The sequence below is a fragment of the Orycteropus afer genome, unplaced genomic scaffold (assembly GCF_000298275.1).
Source record: "Orycteropus afer afer isolate SDZICR_OR568_19922 unplaced genomic scaffold, OryAfe1.0 scaffold00012, whole genome shotgun sequence".
NCBI lineage: Eukaryota > Metazoa > Chordata > Mammalia > Tubulidentata > Orycteropodidae > Orycteropus > Orycteropus afer.
The window spans coordinates 13,901,376-13,912,033 of record NW_006921599.1 but is presented as its reverse complement, the minus strand read 5'-3'; the positions used below and the strand labels follow the sequence as shown (position 1 = coordinate 13,912,033).

Here is a 10,658-nt window from a genome sequence, read left to right as displayed (position 1 = left end):
CTCCTCGGAAGGAAGGTTGGGCAATCCTACTTCCGTAGTGATACTGCCTCGGAAACCCAAGGAGGGGTCGCTATGAGTCAGGTTTGACTCGACGGCAAACAACAACAACAACAACAATGTGAGTGAAATGTTATCTTATTGTGGTTTTGATTTTCATCTCTCTGATGGGTAATAACACAGAGCATCTTTTCATGCATCTGGTGGCCATTTGAATGACCTCTTTGGTGAAATCTATTCAAGTTCTTCGTCCATTTCATGATTGGGTTATTTGTCTTTCGTTGTTAAGGTGTCAAAGTTTTATATATATTTTGTTTATTAGATTCTTATTGGAATCTGATTTGGAATATGGTTTCTGAAGATTTTCTTCCAGTCAGTAACTTGTCTTTTCACTTTTTTTGGTATTTTGATGACCAAAAGTTTTTAAGTTTTAGGAGGTCTCATTTATTTATTTTGCTTTTTGCTGTTTATGCTTTTGTTATTATATTAAATAATCCCCTGTTGAGAGCTAGGCTAACAGTGTTCTGCCCCTGCATTTTCTTCTAAGAATTTTATGGTTTTAGCTTGCACATTTAGGTCCTAAATCCATTTTGAATTTGTTTTTGTTTTTGGTGTGAGGCATGGATTCTATTTCATTTTTCTGCATGTGGAAATCCAATTTATTCAGCACCATTTAATGAAGAGACTATTCTTTCTCCATTGAATGGACTTAGCGCCCTTGTCAAAAATCAATTGACCATAGATGTGTGGGTTTATTTGTGGATCTCAATTCTATTCCATTGGTCTGTCTATTGTTATACTAGTACCAGGCTGTATTGATTACTGTAGTTGTATGTTGTTGTTGTTGCTGTTATGTGCCGTTGAGTTGTCTCTGACTCATAGTGACCTTATGTACAATAGAATGAAACAACTGCCTGGTCTTGTGCCAGGCTCACGATCCCTCCTATACCTGAGCCTATCACTGCAGCCAGCCTGTCAATCCATCTTGTTGAGGTCCCTTTCCTCTTTCGTTGACCCTCAACTTTACCAAGCATGACATCCCCCTCCAGAGAATGGTCTCTCTGATAACATGCCCAAGGTAGGTGAGATGAAGTCTGGCCATTCTTGCTTCCAAGGAGCATTCTGGCTGTACTTCTTCCAGGACTTATTTGTTAGTTCTTTTAGCAGTGCATGGTACTTTCAGGATTCTTCACCAACACCACAGCTTAAAAGTATCAACTCTTCTTTGGTCTTTCTTTTACATTGTCCAGCTCTCACATGCATACGAGGTGATTGAAAAGGAGATATCTTTGCTCTTCAGTACTTGAAAGAGGTCTTTTGCAACAGATTTGCCCAATGCAATACATCTTCTGATGTCTTGACTGCTGCTTCCACTGGCATTGATTGTAGAACCGAGTAACACGAAAGTTGTCTTTGACAACTTCAATCTTTTCTCCATCTATCATGATGCTGCTTATTGGTCCATTTGTGAGGATTTTTGTTTTCTTTATATTGAGGTGTAATTCAAACTGCAGACTGTAGTCTTTAATCTTCATCAGCAAGTGCTCTAAGTCATCCTCACTTTCAGCAAGCAAGTAGTTGTATAGTATATTTTAATTGTGATTTGGATGAAAGTTTACAGAGAAAATTCATTTTCCATACAACAGTTCATATACATTTTGTTTCATGACACTTTCAGCAAGCAAGTAGTTGTATAATATATTGTAAAATCAGGAAGTATGAGTCCTTCTACTTTGGTCTTCTCTTTTAACATTGCTTTAGCTATTCAGGGTTTCTTGCCATTCTATATAAAGTTGAAGATTGTTTTTTTCATTTCTGTAAAGAAGTCTGTTAGAATTTTGATCAGGATTATGTTGAATGTATTGATAGCTTTGGGTGGTATTGACATCTTAACAATATTAAGTCTTCCAGTACATAAACATGGAACATTTTCCATTTATTTAAGTCTTTTTTAATCTTTCATCAATATTTTATAGTTTTCATTGTATAAGTCCTTCACATCCCTCAGATTTATTCCCAGTATTTTATTCTTTTTGATGCTATTGTAAATGGAATTATTTCTCATTGCTGGTGTATAGAAACCCAATTGACTTTTGTTGACCTTATACTTTGCTAAATTCCTTGAATAGTTTTAGAAGTTTTCTTGTAGGCTCTTTGGGATTTTGTCTATATGGGATCATATCATTCATGAATGGAGATAATTTTATTTCCTCTTTTTCAATCTGGATACCTTTTAGTTCTTTTTACTATCTTATTGTTCTGGCTAGGACTTCCAGTAAAACACTGAATAAAAGTGATGGGAGTGGCACTCTTGTCTTGTTCCTGATTTCAAGGGGGAAGCTCTCAGGATAAGGTTTTCATTAGCTGATTTCTCAAAGTAGATCATCAGACCTTTCTTTCTAGTCTGGAAGTGACTGGTATACCATGGGTGGGATGACTCTGCTGGTATTTGAAAAAGTGGTGGTATAGCTTCCAGCATCACAGCAACATGAAAGCCACTACAGCACAACAAACTGACAGATGGGTAGTGGTTGTATCATGATGTTGTTTTGTAAATGTAAGTTACTATGTTGGCATTCTCCTTGGAAGGAAGACTGGGCAATCTACTTCCATAGAGATACCTCCTCAGAAACCCAAGGAGGGGTCGCTATGAGTCAAATCTGACTCCACAGCAGTGAGTTTGGTTTTGGTTTCAGTATGTTGGCATTATCTTTTCCATCATAAGGTCAATTTATGCTTTCCATTCTTCCCCAAATCCTGTTATTATTGGCAGTTAATGATATCATTCACAATATTGGGGATCTCCTCTCCTTTCCCCAAATACTTTCTGTAGAACTTATTTTCCTTCTTCATAAGAAAAGACTACTTTGGCTTTTATTCATAAATTTGCAACATTCTCTATACCCAGAGAAGGAAATTACCTTTATTCAACATTAATGACTTTGTCAAGGTGGCAAATTTTATTTAAATAATGAATCTTTTTTATTCCCAATTGCTCATTTCCCCTACAAGACTGTCATTGAGTAGCCTTTGATATAATTTCTAGTCTCTGTTTCCATCACTTCTGTTTCATTCTTTTCTTTTTCATTCTCTTTGTCCCAGGCTTCTTTTCTTTGTTACTTCTTCTCTTCACCTTCTTTCTTATGACTATATTTTAAGCCTAACAGTGTGCCTATAAGGAGCCCTCATGGTGCAGTGGTTAAGTATTAGGTACTAACTGAAAGGTCAGTGGTTCAAACCTGCCAGCTGCTCTTAGAGAGAAAGATGTGACAGTCTGCTTCCATAAAGATTACAGCTTTATAAACCATATGTGGCAGCTCTGCTCTGTCCTATAGGGTCACTATGAGTTGGAATTGACTCAAAGACACACAACAACAGAAATGGTGCTTCTGAGTATTAGTTTGTGCCTCAGGCTTTTAAAAGAAAAGAAGTTCCCACACACACAGTCAATCAAAAGCAAAATACTCTGTCTTCAATGCCAATACTAGGAAAATATCCTAAAGAAGTGAGATCTGGGACATGAGTAATATACTCACGTTCACTGAAGCACTATTCACTATAACAAAGAGAAGCAAACAACCTATGTGCCCATCAGCAGATGAATGGATAACCAAGCTGCGGTACATACACACAATAGAATATTATGCAACATTAAAGAATAATCAATCTGTGAATCACCTCATAGTGTGGATGAACTTGGATGACATTATGCTGAGTGAAATGTCATTCACAGAAGGACAAATATTGCATAAGTCCATTATAGAAAGTCAAAGATGCAGTGAAGGAAATTTACTTTGTTGGTTACCACAGACAGGAGGGGTGGGAAAGGAAAATTGCTGACTAGTTAAGAGATATGGTTTGAGTGAAGGGAAAGGCAATGTAACAAAAGTGTGTGACCAGCACAATACCAACAAGGAAAAGGAGGACACAGAGAAGTATGCAAGAGGTATAGACAACAGAGGTAAATTCTATTAGCTACACAATACTGCATTATTAGTAGTTACAAATACTAGTCTACTAGTCATAGGCAGACATATGAGACATATGAGAAGTTCAGGTGTGTGTGGGAAAATGGGAATACACCCATGACCATACATAGGTCTGGCAGATGATATTCCTACATATATATTTGTATGTGCTACAAAAATACCAATATACATTACAGAGCTAACAGAGGACAAGGTTGGGATAGTTTCTTAGCTACAACTAAGCACCTTGAGGGAGTGAGTCGCTAGGCTGTGGACTCAGGATCATGGCCTTGGGGGACATCAAGCTCAACATAGTACACAAAAACATTGTTCTACATCATACTTTGATGAGTAGCGAATGGGGTCTTAAAAGCTTTCAAGTGGCCATCTAAGATGCAACTATGGGTCTCTTTGTCTAAAGCAAAGAAGAGTGAAGAAAATCAAAGACATGTGGAATCAATCAGTCCAAAGAACTAATGGACCAAAAGAATCTCATCCTGGTTGTCCCTGAGACAAGAAGAACTAGATGGTGTCAATGCCAACCACCTGGAAAGGGATCAAAATTGGAGATCCTAAATAGAGTGGGTGGAAAAATATGGAACAAAACTCAAAAACATAAAAATGACCAGAATTATAAGCCAGATAGAGACTGGTGAAACCCGAGACTATGGCCCCGTGTTACCCTTCGAGTCTGGAATTGGACTCACTCTGGTGGATTAGTTCTTAGCCAAACAACAGACAGGCCTACAAGCTGAACACCTACTCCAGGGAGATGCACTCCTTAGAACAGCCAACCATGAGAGATTGGAAGGGGCAGCTTTTGCACAGACAAAAATGTAGACAGATAGGAATGCACATAGGTAAGAAGGACACAGGGAAGGGATAACCACAGGGAGGAGGGAGGAGGAGAGCTGTTGCATTGTGAGTTTGTAATTGGTGCCATGAAACAAAATGTATATGAACTGTTGAGTGTAAAATGAATCTGCTTTGTAAATTAGCACCCAAATTACAATTAAAAAAGAAAGAAGGAAAATCTGCTGTCTTCTAAGCAGGTTTACAGAATTTACTAAAAAATTCAGAACTCTAGACTTTGGCCATGACCAGTCAACAGTAATAATATTACTGAAGCAAGGAAAAACAATGCCAGATTAAGCAAGGTGATTCAACAAAGAAAAATACTTGTAAAACAATTTCTACTATATATTTGTTTCTCCATGTTTGACTTTACAGTGTTTTGCTGTATGTATAAATGTATGTTGTTGTTAGCTGCCTTTGAGTCAGCCCCTGACTCATGGTGACCCCATACATAATGGAATGAAATACTGTCTGTTCCTATGCCATCTCCATGCTCGGCTATGGATTAGCCCTTTGTGATTCATAGGGTTTCAACTGGCTGATTGTCAAAGACAGATTGCCAGGCCTTTCTTCCTAGTTGATCGTAGTCTGGAAGCTCCAGTAAAACCTGTTCAGCATCACAGAAAACACACAAACCTTCACAGACAGACAGATGGTGGCTGCACGTGACATGCATTGGCTGGGAATGAAACTCAAGTCTCTAGCATGGAAGACAAGAAATCTATAAGACAAGAACCAGCAGTGCCCCACCCTTATTTATAAACATATGTATTTTAGCTTTGGCATTTAGGACTGCTTTCTTATTCAGTAAACCAGACTTCAGTTGTATATCCTCAATACCCCAGCACAATGTCTAGTACATAGGCAATTACAATAAAAATTGTTGAAAGAATGAAGACATGCTATTAAATGAAAGGGGCTTACTGAGTCTCAAATTTAGTAAAACCTAAAATACATGTTTTGTTAGAGTCATTAAACATTAATGATTAGGACAGTTCTGAATAAGTAGAAAGAGACTGTGTGTTGGGGAAGAGGAATTTATGGGACAGAAAACTGGCTTAGATAATCTATAATCTGCGTTGTCACTCTAAAATTCATATGCCAGCAATAATAACTTGTGATTAATCATATTCCGTTACTATGTTTAACTGTAAAGCTAATGTTTATTACCAAATTACTTGCCATGACATTGTATGATTCTCCATTTCTGAAAACTTTACTGTGGCTTTGTATTATTCCTTGAACAATTAGCTCCTCCAGGATGTCTGATGACTTTTGCCGTTCTCGAGTCTCCAGGTGCTGGGGTTTACTGATTAATCCACTGGGCACCAGGTCTTTCAAAGGAAAAGAAAAAGGAGAGCAAAATTTAAGCAAATGATAATTGGATGCTTTATTAATCATGCTATTTAATGACATCTTAGTCTCATTTTGTGTACCTGTTACAAAATATCATACCTGTGACTAGCACTCTATTGTATTCATTTTAGGCAGTTAGAAATTTTGTTCCCCCACCCCCCCAAAATTGTTTCCAGGGCCACCTCTATAGCCCAATATGGTCCATTTCTTGTTTTCCTTAGGCACTCCCTTATTTAATGTGATTAAAAGAACACCACTTATCTTTGAAGGGAAAAGGGAAAAATCCTTTTTTTAGTTTCCTTTTTAATTATTGTTATTTTGGAACATTGGTCAGATGATTTTTTTAAGTGAGCTATTAACCAGTGGGAGCTCTGGTAGCATAGTGCCTAGGTACTTGACTGCTAACCAGAAGGCTGGAGGTTCAAACCCACCAGCCACTCCACAGAAGGAAGATGGGGCAATCTACTTCTGTAGTGATACTGCCTCGGAAACCCAAGGAGGGGTCGCTATGAGTCGAGTCCAACTTGACGGCACATAACAACAACAACATTAACCAGAAGGCTGGAGATTCAAACCCACCAGCTACTCCTCAGAAGGAAGGTGGGGCAATCTACTTCTGTAGTGATACCGCCTTGGAAACCCAAGGAGGGGTGGCTATGAGTTGAGTGTGACTCGATGGTACGTAACAACAACAACAACATGAAGCATGCCCAGAGGTTTGCAGAGGATGAAATCTACAAATAAATGCTTATATATAGGGCTAGAACTTTAAATTATTACAAGTAAGGTGTTATCCTTGTTGTAAAGGAGAAATAGATGAACTTATGTCTTTTGGTAGAAATTTTTTCCTAAAATTTTTATAGAAAATCCATAAATTGAAAAGTCTCACACATTCAATCATGTTTTGAAATACTGTATATTCTTTGTAAGACATTTATCTCATTTAAAAATGAAATCATCATTACTTCTTATTAAAACAATTCTTAGTCTCAACCCTCCTAATGATTTGTTTCTATTAAATCTTTGTAGTCCTTTGAAGTTCAAATTCTTAGTGTTCTTACAGAGGGTGCAAATCCACAGAATACACTGTTTATTTAACAGGTCACATATTGACATAACAAAAAGGCTTTCATGTGCTGCTATGTACTACTTTTTTTTGTTGTAACAACACTTATACACTTGGGTATGACAACACGGGTTCTCTGCACTAATTATGAAGTGAAACCACAGCTAAGAACGAGAGAGTTTTCTGGTAACTCTTATGTGTTGCAGTTTGGTTTCTATGCTTTGTATATAGAGGATAAACAGCAAAATGTTGCCAAGAGATTTCTGGTTCTGCATACCCGAGTTTACAATGACGCCATCTGCTAAATCCGCATGAGTAAAAGTATGCCTTTTTGAAAAGAGTTTTTGGACAAAATCAGAGTTAGAGTGGAATAATAGGAATTAAATGTGTATTAGTGATTCTAAAAATTAACACTTAAAGAGCTTTTAGGGAAGCCTTTATAAACTGCACTAATGAGTGAGATCCCCTGCTCATTATAAATCACCCAATTATATAACAAAGCAAATAAGCAGCCGTTTCTACAATGCTGCTTTATGAAATACATGTGGCTGTTTGTTGGGGCTCAATACAGTTTTCGTTTCCTTGTCAGAGATGATGAAACACAGAGTCGTCAGAAATGGGTGTTTTTTTTTTTTTTTTTCTTTCTTTTTTATAATCATCAGAAGTCCTGATAGTAACCAACTCCCCAATTCCCTTCCATTAAATGGCTGGAGGCTTTCTATGAAAATTTCTAACCTCGATGGTAACAAAGACAGCTTTCATGAATTTCTGGTGGGAAGACAGAAAAGAAAAAAAAAATTCCTACTAACCAGATGTCTCTCACGTCAGAGTACACAAACCCACCATTTATAAGAGATTTCTCAAATTGACCACTGCAAGTAACTCCAACAAAATTCCTACCATTTTATGGTTCCTTTTCCTGTGCCTTTTTTTTTTAACCTATGCATGTGCTTAAGATCTAATTTTAAAGTGCTCTATACAGAATTTGGTGTACAATGTTAAGAACAAGGTGTCTTTCAGATAGATAAACTAGAAGATTAAAACAGGGGAGAAAAATTCAGTAAAAAAGATTAGAAGTGAGCTCCCTTCAAGGAATTAGAATGGTTTTATTAGAAAATGGGCTTACTGTAAGGTGCAAAATAACTGTTGTCATTAGTTGCTGTCAAGTCGGCTTGAAGTCATGGTGTTCATATGTATAATAGAATAAAACATTGCCCAGTCCTGCATATCTTCATGACCGTTGGCATGTTTGGACTCATTCTCCAGCACTGTATTGGCTAATGTTCTGTTGTGATCCATAAGGTTTTCAATGGTTAATTTCTGGAAGTAGACAGCCAGGCCTTTCTTCCTAGTCTGCCTTAGTCTGGGAGCTTTGCTAAAACCTGGACACCATCGACGATGCTGCAGGTATTTGAAATTTTGGTGCATAGCTTCCACCATCAAAGCAACAACCACATAGTTACTGTATAGTATGCAGCATAGTATGAAAAACTGATAGACATGTGGTGGTGAAAATTAAAAAACAAAACAAAACACTGCCATTGAGTTGATTCAGACTCATAGCAAACCCCATTGGGTTTCTGAGGCAGTAAATCTTTAAGAAAGTCAGCAGTCAAATGTCTTAGGCACTGCACCACAAGAGCTCCTTGGTGAAAATAAAGGCACTTGACTGCTAACCAAAAGGCTGGCGGTTCAAACCCACCAGGCACTCCTTGGAAGGAAGATCGGGCAATCTACTCCTGTAGTGATACCACCTCAGAAACCCAAGGAAGGGTTGTTATAAGTCAGAACTGACTCCATGGCAGTGAGTTTGGTTTTTCTTTTTGGGTATTTTATAAATAAACAAATTTATATGAAAGGTGAATTAATCCCCTCACAGGGACATGGACATTGTTGTTGTTATGTGACATCAAGTTGGACCCAACTCATAGTGACCCCTTCTTGGGTTCCCAAGGCAGTATCACTATGGGAGTAGATTGCCCATCTTCCTTCCAAGTAGTAGCTGGTGGGTTTGAACCACCAGCCTTCTGGTTAGTAGTCAAGTGCCTTAGGCACTATGCTACCAGAGCTCCTAGTGACATGTATGTTGTTGTTGTTGTTATGTGCCGTCGAGTCAAACCTGACTCATAGCGACCCCTCCTTGGGTTTCCGAGGCAGTATCACTACGGAAGTAGGATTGCCCAACCTTCCTTCCGAGGAGTGGCTGGTGGGTTTGAACCGCCAGCTGTCTGGTTAGCAGGCAAGTGTCTTAGCCACTATGCTACCAGAGCTCCCAGTGACATGTATAGTAAGTGAATTAACAAGGATTTGAATTCAAGTCAGTTTGACCTTCAATGCATATTCCTGACCTGACTGTAAAAAGGCAAAACCCAACCCATGGCTGTGAATCCATTCCAATTCATAGCTACCCTATGTACTCTCTCCCAAATACATCATGTAAGTTCTTCCCACTGGTCGTCCCCCTCTTCTGTCTCAGAACAGTTCTATAAAAAATGTCATCCTTCACATCTATCACTAACTAATTATTTTTCCCATTTTAATCCATTTCTCTCTGAGTCCACTAAGGTATATGGCTTAAGATTTCTAGCAAGTAACTTACCAAGATCCCTAGAAAATGACAAGCATTTCAATTTATTTTCATGATGGGAATGTTTAAAAATAACACTGTGCTTCTACTTGATAAAGGAGCTCTAGTGGCACAGTGGTTACAGCATTTGGTTGCTAACCAAATGTTCGGAAGTTTGAACCCACAAGCTGTACCCTAGGAGAAAGAAGAGGCAGTCTGTTTCCGAGAAGTCTTACAGTCTTGGAAACCCTATACCAAAACCCAAACCAAACCCACTGTCATTGAGTCCATTCTGACTTACAGTGACACACCCTGGGTTTCTGAGGCAGTAAATCTTTACAGAAGTAGATTGCCTACTCTTCCTTCCATGGAGTGGCTGGTGAGTTTGAACTGCTAACCTTCTGGTTAGTAGTCAAATGTCTTAGGCACTGTACCACCAGAGCTTCTTTGAAAACCCTATGGGCAGTTCTAGTCTGTGTTATAGGGTTGGTTGAATCGGAATCAATGAAATGGCTGTGGGTTTTGGATTTTCTATCTGATTATGAAAGTAATCCATGCTCACTATAGAAAACTTAAAAAACATGGAAAAGAATGAAAAAGGAAATAAACATGCACACACTCTCACCACCCGAGATTGCCATTGTTACTAAATAAAATTTTGTTTTTATAAATTTGGCATCAAACCCAACATACAGTCTTGTTTCTTATGTAGTTAATATCCACAATAGCATTCTCTCATGCCACTAAAAATTCTTTATAAGCTTGACGGCCAACAAACATATGAAGAAATGCTCACGATCATTAGCTATTAGAGAGATGCAAATCAAAACAACAATGAGATACCATCTTG

At 38.1% G+C, this 10,658-nt stretch overlaps 1 protein-coding gene across 1 annotated transcript in view; it reads right to left on the bottom strand.

Moving 5' to 3' along the window:
• STMND1 (stathmin domain containing 1) overlaps positions 1 to 10,658 on the bottom strand; it is an 86,413-nt gene that overhangs the window by 22,210 nt on the left and 53,545 nt on the right. Inside the window, exon 3 of the mRNA XM_007952305.1 lies at positions 6,003 to 6,154. Within this exon, the coding sequence (XP_007950496.1) occupies positions 6,003 to 6,154 (152 nt within the window). The remainder of the gene's footprint in view (positions 1 to 6,002; positions 6,155 to 10,658) is intronic.